This window comes from Suricata suricatta, chromosome 4 (assembly GCF_006229205.1).
Source record: "Suricata suricatta isolate VVHF042 chromosome 4, meerkat_22Aug2017_6uvM2_HiC, whole genome shotgun sequence".
Classification (NCBI taxonomy): Eukaryota; Metazoa; Chordata; class Mammalia; order Carnivora; family Herpestidae; genus Suricata; species Suricata suricatta.
Window position 1 is genome coordinate 54638490 of NC_043703.1, and position 27204 is coordinate 54665693.

General features: G+C 33.3%; 1 protein-coding gene across 2 annotated transcripts in view; it reads right to left on the bottom strand.

The window, feature by feature from the left end:
- The window catches only part of ZC3H13 (zinc finger CCCH-type containing 13), a 93578-nt gene that overhangs the window by 61558 nt on the left and 4816 nt on the right, over positions 1–27204 (bottom strand). Inside the window, exons 2-5 of one of the 2 annotated variants that reach the window (XM_029936724.1) lie at positions 25435–25557; positions 25019–25128; positions 22396–22507; positions 7199–7307 (exon numbers count right to left, since the gene is read on the bottom strand). In XM_029936724.1, coding sequence (XP_029792584.1) covers positions 7199–7307; positions 22396–22507; positions 25019–25128; positions 25435–25551 — 448 coding nt within the window. In that variant the 5' untranslated portion in view covers positions 25552–25557. Of the gene's footprint in view, positions 1–7198; positions 7308–22395; positions 22508–25018; positions 25129–25434; positions 25561–27204 lie in introns of both variants that reach the window. The other variant, XM_029936723.1, reaches the window with a different exon arrangement.

A 27204-nucleotide genomic window follows, 5' to 3' on the forward strand; every position in this document is an offset into this window, starting at 1 on the left:
TCAAAGATTCAGTTTGACAGTATTCTTAAATTATTAGCAGATGAAAGTCCATTGCTAAATACTAAGTACATATAAAACAAAGGGAACAGTAATTAATTGCAAAGAATGATTTATAGTGTTTTTAATGGTATTATCAATAATATCCTGCACCCCTCTAAAAACTGCTACTTGGAAATATCACCAATACAGAACACAGGTAAGAAATGAAAAGTTGGCTTTCAGTCTTTCAATCCCCAGCTACCCTACCAAGGCGGATAAGCCTGAATAGCTAAAATATATGTCAGTCACTGTACTATAACTAATAGATTTTGCTTAGAGGAAAAGCTCTCTAGTCTGAGTAAAGACTCAGATACAATTTATTCTTATTTAATGCAGAGCTATTATAATCAAAAAGAAGATGTCTTCCTGGCCTACAGGAAATGAACTACAAAACAGGCATGATGCAACCTGACAAAAAGAGATATCATGATACCCCTCTGACAAAAAGAGAAAATGAGAAGGCACAAAACTTTGAGTAGAACTCAAAAAAAAGGGAAAAAAAGTCTGAAACCACTAATAAATTTAGAAAATGTGTCTCATCTTACACCTTGAGATTAACATTATAATTGCCTAATAAAAACTGATTCATACGGAAGATCAGTCTAAGTCATTACAAAAATATTAAATATACTTAGAATGGCACAGTTCACAAGGCAAAGATTTTTAAGAATATATAATAGAAAAATACATACAATACATAAGGTTGACATTCTTTATACATACAGAGTTCTTATGAAAGGAGAATGCGCAAGGACATGGACAGACAATTCACAAAAAGAAATGCAATGAAAATCACAGATAAATATGCCTTTTTATGTATTAAAGAGCCACTTTCTTCTAATTATAGTACTGGGTATTGGCAAAGGTACAGATAAAAGGTATGTTCATCCTTTGAAGGTAACAATGTAAACGAGCACACTGGGACATCTATCTTGGGGGGTAACTTGGCAATGTGGGTAAATCCCTTAAGAACAGTAACACCCTTTAATATAGCAATTTTACTTCTAGTAATCTGTTTTATACAAAAAATCATAGAAATATAAAAGGCATATGTATATGGATTAAAGACTATGTTTAAATATTTGCTTCTGCCTGTAATGTATACATTCTCACTATTAAAAGTGTTAATTCTTAAGTACACAGGGTAAAATGAGAAATTCCCTTACTCTCCTCCCACTGCAATTCTTACTCCAGTGATAGCAGTGTTACTAGTTTAGTGCTACGTGCATAAAAATAAACCTTCATATTTGTGCTCCTTAAAATAATTGGGCTAAAAAAACTACATACAATGCCCTACAGAAATACTTTCCACATCATAAACAGAGAGTAACCATTTTAACATCTGCAAACCATTTCATGATATGAACATATTATAATTTATTTAACCAGTTTCCTTCTGACACACAAGTTTGTTTTCAATATTTTGTTCTACAAACAAGACTTCAATGGACTTTCTGACACCTTCCTTGGTTCACAAATCCAAGTATTTCTTTAGGGCAGATTTTTTTTTAATTGTTTATTTACCTACTTTGAGAGAGAGTAAGAGAGTACAAGCATCTGAGTGGGTGAGGGGCAGTGAGAGAGGGAGAGAATCCCAAGCACGCCTGATGCTATCAGCGCTCAGGGCCCGATGTAGTACTTGAACCGTGAGATCATGACCCAAGACAAAATAAAGAGATTGGTGCTTAACCGACTTAAGGCATCCAGGTGCCCCTAGGACAGATTTCTTAAACTATGGAGTTGCTGGATCAAAGAGGAGTATAATTTTATTTTTAATATTACAAAACTGCACTCCAAAACAGCTTTTACCAACAGAAACTCCCATTTCAAAGCATTTGTATTTTTTCATTCCTGTCAATTCAATGGATAAAAAATTATATTTTTATTTTCCTGGACTTTCTTCTGTACTGAGCCTGAGTACTAACTGACCATTTCTAGTTCCTCTATGAATTACGTATCTGTTTTTGCCCAATTTTCAAATGGACTATCTTTTTCTTTTATTTGTGGAAGCTCATTATGTTTATATAGTGTTTTTACCATATGCTTATACATGTTACATATGGCAAATATTTCCTCACGGTTATCTACTTCCTAATTATTAAACTGTAGTTTAGTTATACAGAAGATGTAAATCTTTCTGTACTCAAATAAGGTTTCTGGGTTTTATACCTTACTTCAGGAGAATGTACCCACTTATAAGATTACCAAAATGTGCTACTTCCTCTTCTACAGCAATGACACTTTTCCTTTTTATGTTACTGTACTAGTCAGTATGGTAAACAAATAAAAGGAAGTTTAAGGAAACAAATAAAAAACACAGACTTGGGGGTAAGGAGTCGGAAATATAGGCAGCAACCAGATAATGAAAAGTTCTGTACAGTAAGAATTTGTACTTGGATCCTTAAGGCAATGGGAAATCCAAATTTTATTTATTTTTAATTTTTTTAATGTTTATTTTTGAGAGAGCATGAAAGAGGGACAGAAAGGGAGACACAGAATCCAAAGCAGGCTCCCAGGCTCTAAGCTGTCAATACAGAGCCCGATGTGGAGCTTGAACTCATGAACCATGAGATCATGACCTGAGCCAAACCTGGACACTTAACTGAATGAGCCACACAGGAGCCCCTGGAAATCCAAATTTTAAACAAAGGAATGAAGTGAAGACACTTATTCTTTCAAAGGATCATTCTGGAACTCCAAGAGCAGAAGAAGATATTCACAACACGTATATCTGATAGAAGATCTTATATCCAAAGTATAGAAAGAATTCTAAACAACTAAAAAAACAGGTAATACAACAGAATAGGCAACAACTGGAACACAGAGTTTACAAAGCAGATCATACAGTGGTCAATAAATGTGAAAAAGTCATCAACTTTATTAGCCACTATGGAACTGCACACTAAAACCACAATATGACTACACACCTCCAGAATGGCTAAAATGAAAATGACAAAAGTACCTTATGAAAAATAACCATTTTTAATTTGACATTATCTATTAAAGATGAACATATGCAAACTCCATGATCTAGCAATACAACTTCTAGGCACAAAATGAAGAGAAATGGGTACGAGATTAACAAAGGATACGAGTAAGGACCGTAACAGCACCTACTCATAACTTTCCAGAATTAGAAATTATTCAAACATTTATCACCATTAGAATGGATAAATTATGGTATATTCATACAATGAAGTCCTATATAGCAATAATAATTAATGAAATACAACTATGTGCAATAAATAATACGGTTAACCTCAAAAACACATTGTAAGCAAATGAAGCTAAACATAAAAAGAGTACCCTGTATGTTCCATTTATATAGAGCTCAAAATCAGACAAAACTAATCAATGGTGGTAGAAATCAGGGTAGTCATTATCTTTGGGACGTGAGGGTTTGGAGTTAGTGACTGGAAAAGGAGCAGAAGGGGGCTTATGGGATACTATTAATTTTCTATTTATTGATCTGGGTACAGATTATACAAGTTCTGTTTGTGAAAATTCAGTGAGTTGCACACATGAAGCAGGCACTCTTCTGAATGTATACTATACTTCAGGTAAAAAAATCCTTTTAAGATTATTCAGAAAAACAGGTGGTTCTGAAAGATAGTAGGTAGAAATGTCAGAACTCTGTAAATCTCTAGAGTGAGGGGAAGGAGTATCAAATGATGACCCCCAGGCTTTGGGGGACCCAGTAGAAAGTGGTGGTCTTCAGGAACTCAGACAGATCCAGTTGATAGAGCTTTAGATATTGGATTCCTTAATACACAGATGCTAATGATGTGCTGAAAGGATGATTTCATTTGGAAGGAAAAATTAAAATTGAGAAGAGGTGGCTAGGCAAAGGGAAAACAACTGGAAGCAGACGCCATTTCTAGAAAAAAGTGGTTCTCAAAGAGCGGTCTGAGGACTCTTCAGGATCTCCAAGACAATTCTTGGAGTTTCAGAAGATCAAAAATATTTCTACAACAGTATATCATTGGGCTGGTTTACTATTCTCTCCTGAGTATAGAGTTTTCCAGAAGTCACATGATATGTAATACCATTAACAGATTGAATGCAGATGCAATATAAAAATCTAGAGGTCTTCTATTAAGCGAGACGTTCAAAAGATTTATAAAAACATGTAAAACATTGCCCCTTCATTATTTTAATTTGCAAAACCTGTTTTCTATAAAAGTCTATACTAGGTTGATTATTATCATTGTTCAATAAATTCACAAATAAGTATTTAAAAAACTTCTCAGATTCAATTTCTAATATGATAAGAATTGAAACAGATAATCCACTAAGTTGAAAGCTGTTTGGGATCCTCAAAAAAAAAAAGTGAAAAGTGTCATGAGACCACAAAGTTTGAGAAATAGTAGTAGAAAGCAATTTCTTCTGAGTCTAGCTAAAACTGCTATTCACTTTAGCTTTAACATGTAGAAAGTCTATTAAACTGGTTCAGTGCCATAATCTGGGGATTGAGATGACTAAATCCATGCTTCAATATTCTTCTAAACATACTTTCATCCATACAGATAAATTATCAAAACCTGTGAGTTTGAATCAAGAGAAAACAGTAATAGCCATGTGTAGATTTTATATGTAAAACTATTATAAAAGGCATCTACTCACCTTTTAAATCCATTTTGTACAGTAAAATCACTAGTTTTAAAAGATAGTCTAGAGTAAAACCTTGGGAATAAAAATTTAAGGAACAGATAAAACACAAGGAGTCTCCATACCAGACTAGAGGGCGTCGTAAGTAGACAGAAAACGTGAAGAGTGATAGATGAAATCCAAGGGCAGAGTGTTTCAAGATGACAGAGGCTCTCGAATGATGCAGAAAGATTACAGAAGAGAGAAAGTATTGAGGTGGTTGGGTGGCTCAGTCAGTTGGGTGTCTGACTTCGGTTTAGGTCATGATCTCACAGTTTGTGGGTTAGAGCCCCGCATCAGGCTCTCTGCTGACAGCTGGGAGCCTGGAGCCTGCTTCAGATTCTGTGTTTCTCTCCCCATCCCTTCCCTGTTCATGCTCTCTCTCAAAAATAAACAAACATTAAAAAAAGAAAAAAAAGAAGAGAGACAAGTATATCTCCATTTATTTAGCGAAGAAGAGGTCATTAGTGACCTTGAAAAGCAGTTTTAATGAAGACACGGGTCAGAAAAGTCAGTAAGTATGAGGTGAAAAAAGTAGAGACAGTAAGGCACTGAGTTTCTTCAAAAACTTATAGTATGGATAAGCAGGGTGATGGGGGTAAAAATCATATGGGGAAAAGAGGGAAAGTGTCCAGATGGATGTTAAAGATTCAAAAGAGAATGTATAACAAATGAACAAGATTGCAGAAGGGGAGGAAATGAGATCCAGGACACAGGAGAAGATAAACCTTATACAGCAGGAGGGAGGCTTCTTACACAGAACAAAAGGGGGAAAAAATAAAGTTTAGGTGGGGAAAAGAAGACGAGTGTGGTAGCAGGAAGCTGAGTGAGTTAGTAGATGGTGAGCTGCATTATCTCTGTGTAGTAAATAGCAGATAGGAGACACGAAGGATCCATGGGGAGATTCAAGGAGAGAGTTTGAAATAGCTACTATGAAGACAAGGAGAAAACTCATCTTAGGCTCTTCCAAACCTTTTCAATGGTAAGAGAGAAATTTTTATTTTTGAAGTATCCAGTACATTTCAGAATATTTTTTTATCCAACAGTAATTAAAATGAAAAGAATGTTGAGTGTGTTTAGTTAATCCTTCATACTTAGGAAAAGTTCACTATCCAACCTTGAACACTCAAGACTTACAGTATTTTATTTCAATATATTGACTACTTAGTCAACGACAATGAGACATTACAGCTGCTTCTACTACGATTTTGTAAGAGGTACTACATTGCTTTATAAAATCCCAATAAGCTAATCATAAGGAAATTTCCTATCTGCTCTTAGCAGTAAGTTTTACAAAGACAACACTGGCCAAAAATGGAATGGATTTCCTAAAAAATACTGATGTTCAAATTACTGGAGAGGCATTTAGCATACTTTTAAAGTCTCAGAATGTAATTCTTCAGAGACTGTTCTTAAATGTAATAGTAAATATTTTAGGCTTATAGACTCTTGGCTCTCATAACTACTCAACTTATCCACAGGTAGGTCAAAAGCAACCACAAAAGATATATAACCAAATGGGCATGGCTGGTTCCAATAAAACTTTATTTGCAAACACAGGTGGCTGGCTCAGAAGCTATAATTTTTTAACTCTTGGTCTAAGTTTTCGGTTTACTGCTAAGGAACTGGCTTAAATTCTTCTTTAGTTTTTTCATGTGTAAGTAGAGTAACAAATCTATTGAAGTAATGAGGTAATTATATAAATTATATTAAAATGCCCAGCACACCCAAAGCATTCAGTAAACGTCCTCCCTTTCTCTGTATTTGGTAGTGTGAGGCTATAGTGCTCATCTTCAGAAGGTCATAAAAGTGAAAAAAACAGAACATTAATGGTGTGAAAAACAAATGCTAACTTTTTTTCATTAACAAATTCCCTGGTCTCAATTAGTACCTGAATTGGATTTATTCTGAAAGATGAAAGTCCACAATTTCTTGGAAATAATTTTCCCAGGTATTTAAGATTTAAAAATCTTACTTTAATGTTTTATGTAACACAAACAAAACTTAGAGGCACTTGGGTGGCTGGGCTGAGTGTCTGACTTCGGCTAAGGCCATGATCTCACAGTTCATGAGTTAAAGTCCCACATGGGGCTCGCTGCTATCAGCACAGAGCCTGCTTCAGATCCTCTGTCCTCCTCTCTCTGCCCCTCCCCTGCTTGTACTCTCTCAAAAATAAACACTAAAAAAAATTTAGACTTAATTTTTTAACCTTGGTATTGAGAGCCTAAAAAAACTTGGAAAAGCAATACAATTTCAAAGGACTGTGATGCTGCTCAATGACATTCTAGGGGAGGAAGGCATGGGGAAGTGGAAAAATGCAGTATGAATAGATTTCTCTGACTTTGTTCTGCTAACATATACTATTTTCTGTATTATAACTCACTAAAGTAGAAAGGCAGAAGATGATTCTGAAACAAGGAGATAACACCTGAAAAGTGTTTTGAAGCCCAAAAAGTCTACAAAGCAAATAATCAATAACTTGATTATATAAACAAAGATTCTTGAAACTCACCATCTCTATTAGTTTCCCATTCTACATTCTCTTCTTCACTTTCCGGAGTTCTCTCCTTAGTGATTTTAATGTCTTCCTTTTCCCTATGTCTCCCTCTGGAAGATTCTTTCTAAAAAGTATATATATACATACAGATTACCATATTTGAAAAACTTATGAGACAGCTACTACAATACAGAATATTTCTAGCTTTATCTTTGTTTCATTAAAGAATCTATTTAGCAAATAATCACTTATCCTGTAAGTAGAAGTGACAAGTTCTAGTGTAGTACCATAATGAAAACACTGTATTTTACCAAACAACAATTTGGTAAAAGTAAGGACTAAGTAAGATTTTAAAATATACACTGCAAATATTTAATAAGCACTGGAGAGTCTAAAACACACCAAGTTTCTATTTCTAAGTTTCTAGGGGTAAAAGACAGTTTAAAATGGATAAAATAAACAAAAGGATTTTTTTAAGTGACTATATTAAAAAATAGCTACATTTTCACAGTAGACTCAAATAATTACTAATCTAAAATTTATCATACACTTAATGTAACAGCATTTTCCTACATACTTTAGGATGAATTCAACTCATTTGGTAATTTTATAAATGCTTTTTGAAAAAGATGTTCCCTTATTTTGATGAAATCAAAATCGTGGCTAAAATATCTAGAAAATTAGTCCTTGTACTATAGTTAAAAACAGGAAAGTTTTTATTTTATTCTAGGTATAACAGTATCCTACAGACAGAACAATTTCAGCTTATAAAATGGAACTAAATAGCTATATAAGGCAAAGACTCCAAACAACACTTTACTAAATGGTAAGAAAAGAACCAATGTCATAGAATTGTTACCTTCCTACCACAGTGTCTCACTTTTATTAACACTATAAATTCTGACTACATAAGAAACTAAAACTCAAGGATATTAATTGCTGAAAGTTCTTTCTGGGGATTACCAAACATAAAATGGGTCTGCTTAAAACACAATTTAATTTCTCTTTGAAAGTCTTCTTTTTAAAGAAATCTAGTATATATTATAATGGCCCCTAAATTTTACATATTTATTTAGGTGCAAAGTCATGTTGTATCACTTGCTAAATGACACATATGGTGTGATGATAAAGGCTGACAAAAGTATTAAAAAAGGTTCTACGAGAATGGAACCAGCCATGGAAAAATGCTGGGAGAGAGCAAGGGAGGGAGGCAGAAAGGAAGGAAGGAACTCCTATTTATACATGAGTAAAAGGGAAAAAAGAGACATAATTATTTTTATTCTTAAAATATATTCTATTTATCAATAAAGAACTTCCTCTAAATCCCATGTAAATTTTCAGTGTTCTGTGCATTAAACTTACTATAATTTTACATTAGTACAATTTATATCAAAAAATTTTATAGGAAGTTACCTCCAAATTATTTAAAAATATATTGTTTTCCACTTAAAGTATCATGTAATACTCAACTACTAATTTAGGTGAAAAGCACTTCAGAGAAGTAGTAAGTGATACTGTAAAATAAAAACCTGCAAGTGTGTAACAAAGTATTTAACAGATTTAGAACTAAAAATGTAATCATCCCAATAAATATCATTGTTAACTTATAAATATTTCAAATATTCACCCTATATAATTATGTAATTTTTTTAATTGCTGGTGTTTTTTTTTTTTAATACAACTGATACTATCCTCACAGATCATATATAACTTGTTATTAAGTCCTTTAGAATTAATGCAGGCTTCAATATATGATGGAATTTCATTCCAGTTAGAATATACATTGTTTTCGGGGTGCCTGGATTGCTCAGTCGGTTAAGCCTCCGACTTCAGCTCAGGTCAGATCTCACGTTCGTGGGTTTGAGCCCCGCGTCAGGCTCTGTGCTGACAGCTAGCTCAGAGCCTGGAGCCTGCTTCCAGGTCTGTGTCTCCTTCTCATTCTGCCCCTCCCCCTCTCATGCTCTGTCTCTGTATCAAAAAATAAATAAAACATTAAAAAAAAAAGAATATACATTGTTTTCTAATATTTTGTCACTATCCCACCATAGATCAAAATATAGGAAATTATTTTGATAACACTTATTCAGAAGGCTCAGGTCATTTTTTAAATGTCATTATCTCATTTTTTTTTTCAATTCAACGACTGGGCATAATTTGCTTAGCTATGTTATATCTTTATCAAATAGTTATCTCTCCCTTTCTTTTACCATATTCAAAGAGGGTCTGGTATTCTCTGTCCCATGAGTAGGGGGAACATGGCCTGCCTGCCCCTCCTTTCAAAAATAAATATTAAAAAAATTTTTTAAAGATATGCAGCTGTTTCATTACTTTACTCTGTACTCTAAATTAGACATCCCAGAACACGTACATGTTGAAATACTTGTTAATGAACTAAGATATTTTAGCCAGTACACTTGGGATGAGATATTTTAAGAATTCAGAATTTTTTTGAACTTCATAGTATGTTAAGTAACACTACCAAGAGTCTGGAGCAGCAACCTGTGCAAACATACTAACATTTTGTAGTAAAACATGAATTTACCAATTGTATAAAGACAATAATTAGCTTCATGTCAATTAAAATTAGATTTTGCTGTCAAACAAGTCTATGCCTCACTTAGAAAAGTTGGTCTTAAAACTTTCTTACATATCAGAAATGCAATAAATGACTGTTGCATTGTAGACTTTTACTTTAAGTTACTTTCATTTTATTTTCAGTTTGCAGTACACTCACATTTCTTCCCTAAACATTATATGTATGGGCAGGTAATATTCATTATGAATCTTATTTTTTTAAATATTAAAAAAATTTTTAATGTTTTTCATTTTTGAGAGAGAGAGAGACACAGAGTGGGAGCAGGGGAGAAGCAGAGAAAAAGGGAGACACAGAATCTGAAGCAGCCTCCTCGCTCTGAGCTAGCACAGAGCCCAACACAGGGCTTGAACTCACAAACCACAAGACTATGACCTGAGCCGAAATCGGATGCTTAATTGAGCCACCCAGGCACCCCATGAATTTTACTTTTAGATAGTAAGGAGGCATTACCAGGAATTTGGTTTAAAAAAAAGCACTAAAGCTAAAAAAAAGTTGAAAACCGTATTAGAATAACTTAGCTACTAAAGTCATAAAATGTTAGTGATCTCTGTAAATAATATAATCCACCCCCCTCCTGTCCTACGTAGGAAAATTTCTAAATATCATATAGTTATGTAAGTCTTATTAGAAGAACGTCAGGAAAAATATTTATTCCCTAGGTCTCCACCCGTCGGTCTCCATTTTTAGACGGAAATATTAAAAAATTCTTTCTTATACTGATCATAACTCTCTTACACCTCTCCAGAATTTCTGAAATCAGTTCTGACCTCTAGATCGTGTTAAAATAAATCTAAGACACCTTTTACTCACACAGACCCAGACACGCGCGCGCGCGCGCACACACACACACACACACACACACACACACACACACAATTAGCCCTTTAAATATTTGAACACTGTTATTAAATCTCTTCAACATCTTCTTCTACAAGGCCAAAGAGTTGCTTCACATTGATCATACATCAACATTTTGGGATTTTCCCACTACCACTCTGTCATCTTCCCTGGGCACATCAATCTGCCAATGTACTTCAACAAAATATGAAAACTAAAATTAATCTAGTCTTGCCAGAGCAGCAGACAGCATATGGGTTCTACTTCTCCTGGTGTAGAACTAAAATTATACTTGTACTAATAAAGTCTAACTTATTTTGCAGGGTAAGTTTTGGGTGGAGCTTAAACGAGATACTACAAGCTTACAACTACATAAATTTAAAGTATAATCTCACATAAAGTCATGTAAACCTCAGGGCTGGGAGATTTAGTAACATACTGAACTCCTTAGACATCAAACTTTCCTCTGTTGGTCCTCTCACAGCTCTGCCATTCCTACTGCTGACTTCACATTAAGGCATGTTTCTTTCCCATAAGAAGCAATCTAAGTCCTCCCAGTGTGCCTCTCCCTCAATCACGAAATAAGAATTCATTCCTTCTCAAAGTAGGCCAACTTCAGTCACATGACCACATCTAAATCAATAACTAATTGATTTATAAATCAAAAATTAATACCAAGGTAATAGCCACAGGTGAAATGAGTTAGGCCTAGTTCTTGAGTCAACCGAATTAGCAAAGAGAATGGGATTATTATGACTGAATTAGACTAATCAGGCCCCAGCAGTGAACCAGGGTCAATTCTCCAAAACCACAATGCATCTACAAAATGAAAAATTGATGGAATGGATTCTGGTGAGCTCAAAGCAATTTACACTACACTTCTGGAACTACACTTCACCTCTTCAAAGTACAAGGCCACATTTGTGACAACTTCATAGGCCAAAATAAAACATACTGTTCAACCTAGTAAACATTTTCTGTTCACCTTTACTATTCACCTTTCAGACCTTCCAAGTCATTTGCTATCTTCCTGATGCATACCTTTTTAGACATTTTCTATCTAGGGAAGGTACCCTAGTAGCCAACACTTTTAATTTTATCTAAAAGTATCTCTATTATACCTTAATTCTTAAAAAACAGTTTTGCTGGGTGTATAACTACGAGTTGACAGATTTATCTTAGCACTTTGAAAATATCCCACTATCTTCTGGCGCCCACTGTTGCCAATGTCATTCTGTTGCTTCTCTGTAGGATGATTAACCTTTTCTTCTTGCAGTATTTCTGATATTTTCTCCATGACTCAAGTATTTTACAATTGCATAATAATATTCCATTTGATATGTATTGTCCCTTCTGTATCTGTAGCATTGTTTCATCAAAGAAAATTCACAGCATGACTTCTTCCAATAACTGACTCTCCTGCATTCTATTTTTCCCTGGAGTTCCAACTATAAGTACATTAGATTTTCTAAATATTTCCCCCAAACTTTTAAATCTCTTCAACATTATCTATAACCTGTCTTTATCTGCTGTATTCTGGATAAATTTTTCAGATCCATCTCCCAATTCAACAACTTTCTCTCCACAAATGATGAAAAAGGCTTAGTCTCTGATCCGCTGTAATACTCGTAAAAGTCTTAAGGTCACCACCAGCTTTCACATTTGCTATTTAATCCTTGGTTTCAATTCTCTATTCTTGTATCTTTGTTTTTGCTGCTGTTTTACATTTTTGAGAGCACAGCAATGAATTTAAAATGTGTTTGTTGTCATTTATCCAGGATCTAGTTTTACTGTAGTAAGAGGACCCTCAGAGTATATAGTCCATAATAGTGCTAAAAAGGAAAGTTAAGACTAACAATTCTAAAAAATTTTTTAAAAATTCTTAAAGCCTAACAATTCTTTAGCAATCACATCAAACTTTGTCTATTGCTTACAGTAGAGCCAACTATTTCCCCTTGGACTTATCCACAACCATTAATTAGTCAGGTCAAGCCACCCTGGGCCATACTAGTCCACAGACATCATGTTCCTAAAGTCTGTTTATCGCTAACACGTTTGTTCTTTGTTAATGACAGGGAGCAGTACTAATAAGTATTAGATGTACTAGATGAGACAAGCTGGGAAGGGGAAAAATCTACTTCAACTATCCTTTCCATCTGTCCCACATAATCTCACTGCAACTCCTTCTATCTTTCTAAAAATTACTCAGGGGTCTCTCGGGGATTCAGTTGGTTAAGCTTCAGACTCTTAATTTCAGCTCATCGTTTAGGATATCAAGATAAGATCCATATAAGATCAGATCCATAAATTCAGCTGATACAAATATAACTAATATAAATCAAGTAAGAATAAATAAATGCTCAATCAATAAGGAAAGGGAACACAATAAAGCAAAGACTGCATAACAGAAAAAACAAATGAATGTATTAGAAAAGAGAAACAACTAATCTATAAATCCAAAAGCCAACTCTCTGAAAATCACTGGCTAACCTAAATCAAAAAAAAAAAAGGAGAAAAAACAAAAGTACCCCAAATCAGATATGACAAAATAAAAACAGGCATTAGAACAAAGAAAAATAAACAAAAACATGAGATTTCTTCACATAACTCTATGCAAAAAAGTTTAAAAATTCAGAGGAAATAAATTTTTAACAAAATAGTTTGACGAAATTGACTTCAAAATCAAAATTCTACTAGTTTCCGTAGAAAAATATACAGAAGTTTTCATAATACAGTATCAGACTCAGTTTCACATGGGGATTTACCAAACTATTAAGGAAGAGAAAATTCCAATAGCACTTATGATATTGTAAAGGAAAGAATTAGTAATATTTTGTTATTACACAGTACTTGGACTACCTGTGAAGCACTAGAGTGTTATTTGAAAGTAGCCTTAAATTAGTTGTAAATGTACACTGCAAACTCTAGTGCAACTGTTAAAAAAAAGTAAAAGATAAGTAAATTGATATGCTAAAAAGGAAACATTTGGAATAATATAAAATGCTTAATTAAAACCATAACAGGCACAAAAAGAGTGGAAGATAAAGCAATAAGAACAAAGAATAAAGGTAACAAACAGAAAATAGTAACAAACATAATAGACACTAATTCGACTATATGAATACTTCCTTTAAACATCAGTGGATTATATCAATTAAAACACAAGATTGTCAGAGTGGACCGAAATATAAGACCCAAATACATGTTGTCTATAAGGAATAAATTTATATATAAAGACACATAGAGAGTGAAAGGTAAGAGATGAGGAAGGACATACTGGGCTAATACTAATCAAAAGAATGGGAGTAGCTACATTAATTTCAGACAGAGTGGACTTTAAAGGAAGAAAAGTGACCAGGGACAATAAGAAGCATTACATAACAATAAAGCGATTAACTCTCTAAGACATAAAAATCCTTAATATATATGTGCCTACCAACAGAGTGTCCATATACGTAAGGTAAAAACAGATATAAACTGTAAGGAGAAGACATGATCCACTATTACTATTGGAGACTTTGACACTCCTCTGTCATAGACAGATGTAGCGAGTAGAAAATCAGTAAGAACATAGTTGAACTCAAAAGCGTCATTCAACTGGCATCTATAGACTACTTCCTCCAACAATAGCAGAATATGCATTTCTCAAGCAGGGGACACTCACCACAAAATAGACTAGATTCTGGACCATAAAACATACTTTTTATTTATTAAAATTTTTTTTTATGTTTACTTAATTTTGAGAGACAGAGACAGAGCATGAGTGGGGAAGGAGCAGAAAAAGAGAGAGAATCTGAAGCAGGCTCCAGGCTGTGAGCATCAGCACAGAACCTGACGCAGGGTTGAACTCACAAACTGTGAGATCATGACCTGAGCCAAAGTCAGACACTCAAATGACTAAGGCACTCAGGCACCCTAAAACACACTTAAAAGAATAGAAACCACACAATGTTTGCTCCCAGACCACAATGTAATTAAGCTAGAAATCAGTAACAGAAAGCTAGTTGGAAAATCCCAAAATATATGGAGATTAAACAACATGCTAATTAACATGATTCAAAGACAAAAACCTCAAGAGCAATTTAAAAGTATTTCAAATTAAATGAAATACAACTTATCAAAATTTGTGGAATGCAGTGAAAGCAGTGTTTAGAGAATTTACAGTATTCCTAAAACTCTAAAATCCATAATCTAAGCTTCCACTTTAAAAAGCTAGAGAAAGAAGGGCAAATTAAACATAAAAGAAGCACTAAGAAAGAACAAAAATTAGAACAGAAATCAATGAAACTGAAAACAGGGTATCAATAGAAAAGAATCAGAGAAACCCAAAGCCAGTCTTTGAAAAGATCAATAAAATCAATAAGCCAGTCAGACTAACTAATAAAAACAGAGAAGACAGAAGTTAGTAATATCAGAAACAAGAGGAGACATTACTACAAATCCCAAGGACAGTAAAAAGATAATTAAGGAATAATATGAACAATGCTATGACCACAAATTTGATGGCCTATACGAAATAGTCTAATTCCTCAAAAGAGACAATCTGCTAAAAAACTCATACATGAAGAAACAATCTGAGTAAGCTTATATCCATTAAAGAAACTGAAACAATAATAACCATCCAAATCAGAAACCACCAGGACCAAATGGGTTCACATGCAAATTCTATCAAACATTTAAGAATTACAGTAACTCCCTAGTCTTTTTTAGAAAATAGGTGGAGAGAATACTTCTTGACTCATTTTACGAAGCCAGCGTTTAATACCAAAATACTTATTAATACTAAAACCAAAGACACGCAATTTTCTTATAATGACAAATATTTCTCAACAAAGATGCAAAAGTCCTGAAAATATTAGCAAATCAATCCATCAATATATAAAAAGAACTGTGCAAGACAACCAAGTGGGATTTCTACCAGGTATGCAAGGTTGAGGCACCAATCTAAAGTCAATTAAAACAATCCATCACATCAACAAACTAAAGAAGAAAAATCATGTGATCATTTCCACATATATAGTGAAAGCACTTGACAAAATCTAACACCCATTCATGATAAAAAAAACTCTTAGCAAACTACAAGTAGAAGGGAACTTCCTCGACTAAAGAAACTAAAACTTAGGAAACTAAACATATTCATATCATACAATCCCTACAGCGGCATTCCTTGGAATTTACCCAAACAAGTTAAAATCTTGTGTCTACACAAAACTGCACAAGGATGTTTATAGTTTTATTCAATATTGCCAAAACTTGAAAGCAACCAAGATATCCTTCTAAAGATGAATAAATAAACTATTACCTGACACATCCAGATAATGAAATATTATTGCGTTAAAAAATTAGCTATCAAGCCATAAAAAGACATGGCAGAATCTCAAACGCCTATTATTAAGTGAAAGAAGCCAATCTAAAGTCTACATACTGTATCATTGCAACTACTGGACATTCTATAAAAGGCAAAGCTCTGCAAACAATGAAAGAAACAATAGTTACCAGGAGATAAGAGGAAAGAAAGATGAATAGGCTCAGAGAATTTTTAGGGCAAACTACTCTGTAGGATACTATAATGGTGAACATATGTCATTATACATTTGTCCAAACCTATAGAATGTACAGGAGTAAACCCTAATACAAACTGAGCGATAATGATGTGTCAAGGTAGATTCATCAGTTTTAAGAAATGCACCACTTTGGTTCAGGATGTTTAGAGTGTGGAAGGTTGTGAGTGTGTAGAGACAGGAAGGATATGGGAAATCTTTGTACTTCCTAATCAATTTTGCTGAAAAATAAAGTATTAAAATCAATGAAAAAACAAGAAAATTATCGGCACCCAATACCATAAATAAATTATTCCTACAAGACAGAGATTCTAAAAATAAAGAAGGAAAAAGACCAACCAAAGAAAAAAAAATATTGAAAAATAGGCAGGAGACATGAACAAAATTCACAGAAAATGTTCCTTATATATATTCATAAGGGTAACATAAATAAAAATTATACAAACACACCATTTTTTCCTATCAAATTGGCAAAAATTCAAAAAGTTGACCACACATGCTAACAAAACAGAAAAAAAAGGCACTGGCAACAACGCTTTGAAGAATTGTCATTATTTAGAAAAGTACATAGGAATTTATCCTTGACACAGCAGTTACATTTGAGGGCTTCATCTCTTCCTAAGGTACACTAAAAAACAAACAAACCTAAAACAAATGCACAAAACTCTTCACTGCAGTTCTAAATGTGGTAACAAGACTGAAATAGATGTGTGCCAGTAGAAGACTGGTTCAACAATGTGTGATACATTCGCACAATGAAGTACTGGGTAAATGTAAAAAAGCACCAGAAAAAGCTCTACATATTGCTATGGAAAGTCTCCTAGATACAGTATTAAGTAAAAACAGCAAGGTAAATAAAATGTATACAGTATGTTGCCTTTTATCTAAGAAAAAGCAGTAAAACCTCTAGATAAATTCGTAATTTGTGTTATGTACACACATACATACATTTGGATGTGTGTGTGTTCAAGCAGCAGTATAATCCAAAAACTAATAAAACTGGTTACCTATAGGTAATAGGGTAGAGCAATTAAGAGACAAAAAGTAGACCTTTCTGAATGTAAATTGTCTGGGATATTTAACTTTGCCAGCATGTAAATGTTTTATGATTAAAAAACAAAATGAAATTTAAAAAAGAAACCCTAAAACAAAAATCAAAATTAAATAAAGCAATGCAACTGTTGTATCAATTCTGTGGTTTAACCACAGAGAACTGTTTCAAGTGACTTGACATACAATAATATGATTATGAGGCCTAACAGATTTCACAGAATTTCTCTAATGGGATATATCCTAAGGACTACAAAGAAATCTTAAACTTTTCTATTGTTATTAGTGATATTATTATTATTCTGGAACTAGCTGCATGTCAATAGGGACTGTAATAGCATGCCAGTGTCCATACAAGTACTGAAAATAGTGTCAAAAATTAGTCTATGATATGACCCTCGTACACAACAAGGGGCCACAATCCAACTCATTGTCTTGCCCATCTTACTTAATGGCATGGAACACCTAATTAGGTTTAACACGTCCCATCCATTCATTCTGTTGGTCAACAAATGCTACTGACTCCACCTCAAGCCTCTTGTGTTAAATTCAGTTTCACTGTGTTAACTTTGGTTCAGATTGCCCAAACCAACCCTTTGCAATAAAAATATAACACAAGCCACATATGTAATTTTGGCTTTTATTGTTTTCATATTAAAAAGAAAAAACAGGGAAAATTAAAATTCTAGTAACATATTTTATTTAACCCAGCATATCCAAAATATTGTCATTCCAACAGGTAAACAAAATTAACGGGCTAACTGACTTTTATTTTACATATTAAGCTTTGAAATTCAATACGTATTTTACACTGACAGTACAGCTCAATTCAGACTAGCCACATTGCAAGTGTTCAACAGCCCCTCTGGAGCACAGACCCCAGACCACCAGGAGTTCTCAAAACTGGCTACACATCAGAATCACTTTTCATTTACTTAGTAAGTGAACCTAGTAGGTGCAGGGTCTAGGGGTGAATCTGTGACAAGAAAAAATTCCTAGCATACAAATTTCTTTTCTCTTGCCAAACCCTGACTGACACATTAAGACTGTTCACAATCTGATCAACCTAATCCACCTCATCTCAAATTCACATGCTATAATTCCTATACTTTAAACACATATCTTCAGTTTCTCAAACACACTAGTCCTTTAAAGCTCCATATTGTTATTGTGTTGATTTATTCCTCTTCCTAAAGTTTCTCCACCCCCTCTTTCATCCTACCTATTCTTCAACACTCAGTGGAAATATCATTTCCCTCTGTGAAATGTTCTGTGGTTTCCTATGGAGTTATTTACTCCCTCCACTGGGTATTTTACTCATCTCTGTCATACTATAATACTTCATAGAATTACAATTTATCTATTTATGATTTGTCTCCCCACAAGATCATGGGTTATCAATCTCATAACTCAGACACACCGGAGCTGGATTCAGTGGCAGAAAAGGGGTAGAATTATAATTAGTTTGTGAAAAATCACACACAACCTATCTTAGCAATGCAGTTATCTAACCTAAGGTTGCCCCTTCCTAAACTAAATGACTTTCCCATAGAAATTTATTACATTAAGATCAAGAGGCACATGTGCTGTGGTAGGAATATATCATAGAACTGAACAGCACTTGTTATCCTGACAGATCACTCAAAATAATTAATACCCTGGTATCCTATGGTATTAACAGTTTTCTTTAAGTTTGGATAGTGAATTTCCCCAAACCTGATCATCTTGAATCTTATTACTATAACCCTTAGGTATGCATGGCACTCAGCACCTTTGAGGGCTTTCTCGTCTAGACAAAGTAAATACCAGGCTTAAAAAAATTTTTTAATGTTTATTTTTAAGAGGGGGGGTGCAGACAGTAAGGGAGACAGAGGATCCAAAGTGGGCTCTGCACTGACATTAGAGAGCCAGACACAAGGCTTGAACTCATGAACTGTGAGATCATGACCTGAGCCAAAGTCTGATGACTTTCAGTCAATCGACTGAACTACACAGGCGCCCCAGGCTTTAAATTTCTTAATGTAATGTCAAGTTAGCTGTCTACTAAATTAATTAATGCTGAACATATAAACTTTTATGATCAGCAACATACTTAGATCTAAGATATCTGTTAACAACTTAAATCTCCAATGCTAATGTTCATGTCTCATAAAGAGACTAAAGCCATTTTCTATTGGAGAGGAAGGCTGAGAGCTACTCTTATACCTGTACATACCATTTACTAAACAGCCATCATGGATTAGCCACTCAGGCTACTTTGTTTTACATGTATTTTCTTCACAGTAACACACTGATATAGCCATCAACTTCCTTCAACACAGAAGGAAACTGACAGAGTTAAAAAAAACAATTCCTGAAATAATGTCTTCAGAATATGAATTCCAGATGTTTGCCCTTTAAACTACAGTTCATTTAGTGATGTGCTAGGGCCAGTTCACAGTGACTCACAAGAGCCAGCTGTTTTGGTTGGGTGTCCGAATTCAGGTCAGGACACGATCTCACTGTTTGGTAGTTCTAGCCCTGCACTGGACTCTGCTGACAGCTGGGAGCCTGCTTCCTATTCTGTGTCTCCCTCTCTCTCTGCCCCTCCCCTGCTCATGCTCTGTCTCTCCCTCTCAAAACAAATAAACAATAAAAAAAAAAATTTTCTTAAATCATGTAAGCTAACAACAAATAATAAAAACAAAGGTACTAATTATTCAAAACTCACTTCCTAAATGTTTTACATTTAGGATTAATTACATTTATTATAAATGCATACATACATATATATGTGATATGTGTGTGAAAAATACTATATAACTGTGTAAAAAAGAGTATCTCTTCTCAACTCTGTATTCAATGATATCACTTTGCTAGCTTGAAACTGACTATCATGGGCTCACTCACGCCAGAGAAACTGGCAAGTTCTAATAAGCATGGCTTTTTTTCCCGAGTGGTTGGTAAATATTACTAGCAAACTACGAGTTCATTCCTTATTCTGAATAATCAGTTATTTCAAAATGCAATACACATGTTCAGCCTCTACCCAGAAATTCTTATTCAGTAGATCAGGAGTAGAGTATCAGCATGTATTTTGCAAGACTATCCTCTAAAAGAATTCTGATACATACCTGTAGCTGAGACGTATGCACTGAGATTTCTGAAGCAGTATCATAGATCATATCAGATATTAGAAAGCTACAAACTTAAAACTTCATTACTTTAGGTTCCCAAAGAGAAATCTACAAACTATAATGTGAAACCGTAACACAGCTTTTTTTAATCAAGGATCAAAGACAATCACAGGCAAAGTTCTATACAGCTTAAATTATCAGATATATTTCTGTTTAAACAATAATTTTAATAAAAAAGATTATAATATGAGACAACTAAGATACCCATATGAAAAAGAGTAAGGCTGGACCACACACAAAAATTAAGTCAAAATGGATCAAAGCTAATACTAAGATTCTTTGAAGAAAACATGGCATAAATCTCCGTGACCCTGAATTAAGACACACAAAGCACAAACAACAAAAACACAAATAAACTGAATTCCATCAAACTAAAAACATTTGTGCTTTAAAAGACATCATCAAGAACATAAAAAGATAACCCATGGAATGGAAGAAAATTTTTTACAAATCATTATGTAAGGAATTTTTATCTAAAAAATATAGTTGTTACAAACCAACAATAAAAAGACAACTCAATTAAAAAATAGGCAAAGGATTTGAATAAACATGTCTCCAAAGAAGGTATGCAGGTTACCAAGAAGCACAGGAGATGATATTCAATATCATTAGCCATCAGGGAATTGCAAAAATAATTAGAATACCACATCACACCCATTAAGATGGCTATAATCAACAAGTTAGATAATAGCAAATGCTGATGAAGACATAGATAAATGGAAACCTCATACACTGCTAACAAGAATGTAAAATGGTGTAGCTACTTTGGGAAACAATCTAGCAGTTCCTCAAAAAAATCAAATAGAGTCACTATATGACTCAGCATTTCTACTCCTAGCTATAAACCCAAGAGAAATGAAAATATGTGTCTACTCAAAAAATTGTATATGGATGTTCATAGCAGCATTACACCTAAAAGCCAAAAGGTGGAAACAACCCAAATTTTCATCTACTAATAAATGGATAAACAAAACATATGTTAATACAATGGAATATTCCTCAGCAAAAATAAGGAATAGTAACTGATGTATCCTATCATCTTTCAAGAGCCTTGAAAACACCATGTTAAATGAAAGATGCTAGTCGAAACAAAACCACATACTGCACGTCTCCAGCTATATGAAATAACCAGAACAGGCAAGCGTACAGTGATCGTAAGCTGAACAGTGGTCACCTAGGGCTGCTGGTCAGTTGGATGATACATGTATGACCACTAAAGGGTATGGGGTTTCTTTTCAAGCTGATGAAAATGCTCTAAAATTGACTCTGGTGATGGTTGCCTGACTCCGGGAATACACAAAAAACTACCCAAGTGTACATTTGAAATGGATGAGTTGTACGGTATGTGATTATAGCACAATAAATCTGTTACACATAAATTTTTTTTTAAAATATTAACTCAGGAAGAGATTTCCATTTCCATGTTGAATCAACTTATAGGTTGATAGAAATTTATATATTTATATAATCATCAAATTATATATAATCATCAATTATATTTTTCTCTTATGGCTTCATTACCAGGGAATTCACCACTGAACTTGTGGTCACAGATGCTTTCCTTCACCTAAGTTCTCCAGTTTAGTTTCTGTCACCACCATGCATGCTTTCATTGTTTTCATTTCTAAGTGTTCTACTGTGACCCACTTCAATCTTTCTTAGAAGCAAGCAAGATATGATGGCTGGCTGAATCCTAAAAACTTCAGAATACTTTTAGATACTCCTGATGCCCACCAAAATACAGAAATCCTATGAAGTTCAGCTTGAGCTCTGCTAACCAATTCCCCTCATCTTAACTACCATCAAGTACTAATTCAGAGAATTAAAGAGTTTTCCCAGAGGATGATTTTCCTCTAAATTACATTATCACATAAAACATTATAACATGGTATTACACATTTACCATATATTGAGCACAAAAGATAATACTTTAAATGGAAAATAATAAATCACTACTGAAATTAAACTTTGTTTTGGGAAATTCATTCCTACCCTAACAGGTGAGGATGACTCCTCTGTGTTTCGTTTCTGGGACTCAGTGTCCACATCTTGGCGCTTGTTCTTCATTCTTTCTCTTAGGTCCCCTGTAGGTCTTTCTGGTGACCTTTGAACCAAAAAAACAAAAACAAAAACAAAAACAACAAAAATCTATATTTATATGACATTTATAAGAATCTATTTACAGAAACACATCACAAATCAATAAAAATGTTCTAATTGTCCATGGCTCCTAATGTTTAGAAAAACCAATTTGCTTGAGCTTAAATATTAATATATAAATATGAGCATCACTTACAATTTTCTCCCAATACCAACCAGAAGTATATACATTAAAATCCCATGAGGAGACAGGTTCTAGTGATATGAACAATAAACTATATGTGAGCTGAGAAAAAAGAATATGTAAAATAACAGCTTAATTTGTTTTTCTAAAAACCACATAAATATATTACTTATATTTGAAGTAAAAACTCAGAAGATACAGTTTTAAACCACAATGTTGTAAAATTGGTCAAAAGGCAACACTAACAGTATTAGCATGTATACACGTTTGTGACTGGATGCAACACCGACAACTGCGAATTACCCACCTCAAGAATCACAGCAAATATAGGACTTTATGTTATTCTTATAATTCTTCTTAAGTTTGATATGGTTTCAGAATAGAAGATAGTTAAAGGATTCAAAGCAGGATTTAGGCAGTAGATTTTCTTCAATTAAGGAAAATCATACATATTTATAGTCAACACTGTAAACCTTCATAATTTATACTGAAAATTTGATAAATGGTTATCCAATTATTTTCACACAATTATTAAGAAAACAAAGCAGAGATGGAAAACACACTACCCTGAAAGACTATTCCTAAAAGATCTTAAAAAAGGGCAACAGAAGTTAAGGAGTGGTATATCCCTCACCGGCCACCATAAAATACTACATCTATTTTTTTAAAGATAAAAAGAAATCACAAAACATTTACATCTATTTTAAGTAATAGTTGATCAATCAAATCAACTCTTTTATCAATCAATACAAATCATATGATTAATGAAGAAATAATTCAGTTACTTCACTTTAGGCTCTCATTAACATTTCTATCTTTTATAAGACTATATTAAATGTTTTAGCAATTAAATCTGACCTTGAAAGTGAAAAATTATTAAAAACCACCTACTTTCATGCTTTAAATTTTAATTATGATGTACATGTAAATATTTTGTGCCCTAGTTTCCTTTACATAAGACAATTTATTATGAACTTGTTCATATTACGTGATGACTTAATTATATTTATATACATATTTATGACTTATTTATATTAATATTAAATTAGAGATTATGACTTTAATATCTTGTGACTAAATAAGAATTTCTGAAGTACACGGCTTTTGTTTCCATCTTTGAATCACATTATGAACTATATTCGCTTCCCTATAAAAAAGGAAAAAAAGACAAAGCCAAAGGGGGTTATCAAATGGAAAAACATGCACAAAACTTAAAAATCCTTTATTCTAAGTCTAGTAATGACACTATATTTTTCCATTTTAGACAAATTTCTCTGCCCATTTACCACAAATTTACCTACTGCATAAAAATTTTGTCAGCTAACAGTAAGTTTCAGATGAATTAAAGCATGTACTAAAGTGTAGCAATAATATAAACAAAACATTGACAATCTAAATACAAAAAACCAGAGTATTCAGCATCACAAGTAAGCTAAAATGTACGTTTACATGAACAGAAAGTCAGTTCAAGGTTTGAATTTCAAATTCTATTAAGCTTCAAAATCTACACACGTACACACACAGACACACCAATTCACTTATTAAAAAAATTTTGCAAATGCTAATATTCAATTTTTATAGTCTTGCTGTAGCCACAGCAATCAGCACATTCAATTTTAGGACTTGGTTAATTATTTGTTTACCAATCAAGCTTAAACTGCTTTTGTGACAATCTTTATGTATGTTACATATTTAACACAAAACAACAAAACTGTGAACTGACTTGAGAGAAAAATAAAATGTCTTTATTAAAATATTTCATTTAGCTTTGCCTTTATCAAAGGCAAAAAGATGTTCTAAATAGGTAGTAGTACCTTTATCCACATATAAATAACACATTTTACATTAATATGTACTGACAAGAGATTTGGTAAATGCATTTTAATCTACAGAGCTTGCAGTAGATGGTCTTTTGTCATTAAGATTTGAATTCAGAACATCTTAAAAAGCTGAAATTATATCTGTTTTAAATTTTAGAATTTTAAGAGTTAAAAATAGTCTCTCGTCAAAGAAAAAGTCTCCCCTTACTGAAGAAAAATCCATAAAAATCTGCTATCTTAAACCATTTTCATACATAATTGGGCAGTGGGCGAAGTAAGCCATACATATAAAAATACCTGTTGGCAAAAACAGTAAATACTGAGCAAATAATTTTAAAGCATACATTTTATTAATCTTGAAGTTAACTAAAAAGATCTTGTTGATCTCTATTGATAAGACTACCATCAAAAGAGAAAATCTGCTCAAATATGTTTGCATTTCAGATTTTCATAGTAAATTATAAAAACCATCTTCTAACAGTATATGAACAATTTAAAGTTCTTAATTTACCTTCTATAATTGCTGCTATAACCTTTACCACGGGGTGAAGGGCCATGTACGAATCTACATGTGTTTCCATAGAGGCAGTTGCCAGTCTTCAGCCAGTTACGGCACTGTGTCTAAGAGACAGATATTACTATGTAAATTTCAGATTTATTCCTGGAAAAACGGTGCTAGTGGGACAAAATTAAAACAAATTCTACCAAAATTCTAGATAATCTGAGATACATTATTCCCCAAATAATAAAAATAGCAGAGAAAAAAACATCAAAACTATTACTCTTTTCACTCCGCTTTATGATACTCAATTTTAAAAAATTACTGAACATTCCTACAACACAACCTGTTCCCCTTTATGATACAAATCAGTATTTCAAAAATCGGATTATAAGACAACCCCTGTGACGGTTCTAGTGACAACTCACCTCTGTTGTACTGCCAGTGCTGGGTCCAAGCCTCTCAAATACACTGGGTCTTCGGGATGTGCTATCAGATATGGTCTTGGTATTTTCCACTGTGACCTTCCTTCTAATTTTTGACATTTTGTACTACTTTAACCAAAAAAGAGAAAGGCAAAACTGTAAAATTCTTCCATTTTAAATTAACTGAGCCCATAACTTACATGTAGATAAAGCTGTAGATAACACTGTAAAATTACGCAGAATTCTTCTCAGGAGACAAAAGGCATAGGAGAGGTCACAGGTAAACAGAAGGTTATCTTCTAAGGTACACCTTATTAGTAAATTTATAACAATTTTGAAACTTGTTGGCTACAATTTTACCTCTTCAAAGTTTTCAAAGTATATTCAACCTCAGAAAACACACTGTAAAATGTTCAGTTTTTACCTTCTTTATAAAAGTTTCAAAATTCAGTTAACTATCTTTCAAGGAAAAGTTGAACTATCATTCTCTATCAACAAGTTAACAGGAAAAGCTATGTCAAGGAGAACAGGAAAAGATGTAAGGTGATAGTAGAAATTATGCTTTATACAGCATATAACAACATTAGGTATATCCCAAAAATCAGCTTGGGAGAAAAGTAAAAACTATTTAAATATTTTTTCTATCTTACAGACCTTAAAAAAGAACAGTCTAATCAAGGACATTTATTTTCCAATTATTTTTTAAAAATCAATGTTGATAAAATGACTTTTTTTCCAAAATGGAACAGGATACAGAACTAGAAGTCAAGATGTTTCTATAATTTACATACCGCACTGACATTAAAAATCAAAGATGATAAAAGTGATGAACAGGCTATTTTACCATTTTAGAAATAAGAAAGACAGGGTTTTACAAAAGTAAATAGAACATTTTAAACTAAAACCACAACAAAACAAATCCAAGTATATAATCTGGTGATTTAACTGGAAATAAAAACATCAGATAACAATATTATGATATATGTTAGAAAATAATATTAAATTCTAGATCTAGAACAACTTAGTACATATCACTCTGGGAATTGGACAAGAACTGCCTAAGAGGGCAAAAAAACCACTAACCCATATAGCATTTCATATAATCTAAATAGCTTAAATCTTATCAACAGTCAAAAGTTACTAGAATAAACAATAGCAACCAAAGAAATAAAAGTTCCATTTGGTATAGAACTGGCCTCCATAAAGTTCACAAATTCAAAAAGCTCTTTAATGTGGTTTAAAATAGACATTACCACTTGAAAGGAAATTAAATCATGATAGTACCAAATTAAAACTTAAAAAAAATTATAAACAATATTTGGTTTCATTAAATACTTCTTTTCAGCTCACATTTTTAAAAGAATCCTAAGAGTAAGGACAGCATTTTTTCTTTAAGTAGTTTATTGTCAAATTGGTTTCCATACAACACCCAGTGCTCTTCCCCACAAGTGCCCTCCTCCATCATCACCACCTCTTCCCCCGCTCCCCCTTCAACCCTGAGTTCATTTTCAGTATTCAATAGTCTCTCAGGTTTTGAGTCTCTCTCTCCCCCCAACTCTCTTTCCCTCTTCCCCTCCCTCTGGTCCTCCATTAGGTTTCTCCTGTTCTCCTGTTAGACCTATGAGTGCAAACATATGGTATCAAGGACAGCATTTGATAAATGAACAAAGATAATGAACCAAGAGGAAAACAGGAAATGATGTAATATAGTTTTAAATTGGAAAAAAAAGGTAGTCTTCTTTCTTAATATAAAACACAACCATTTTAATAATT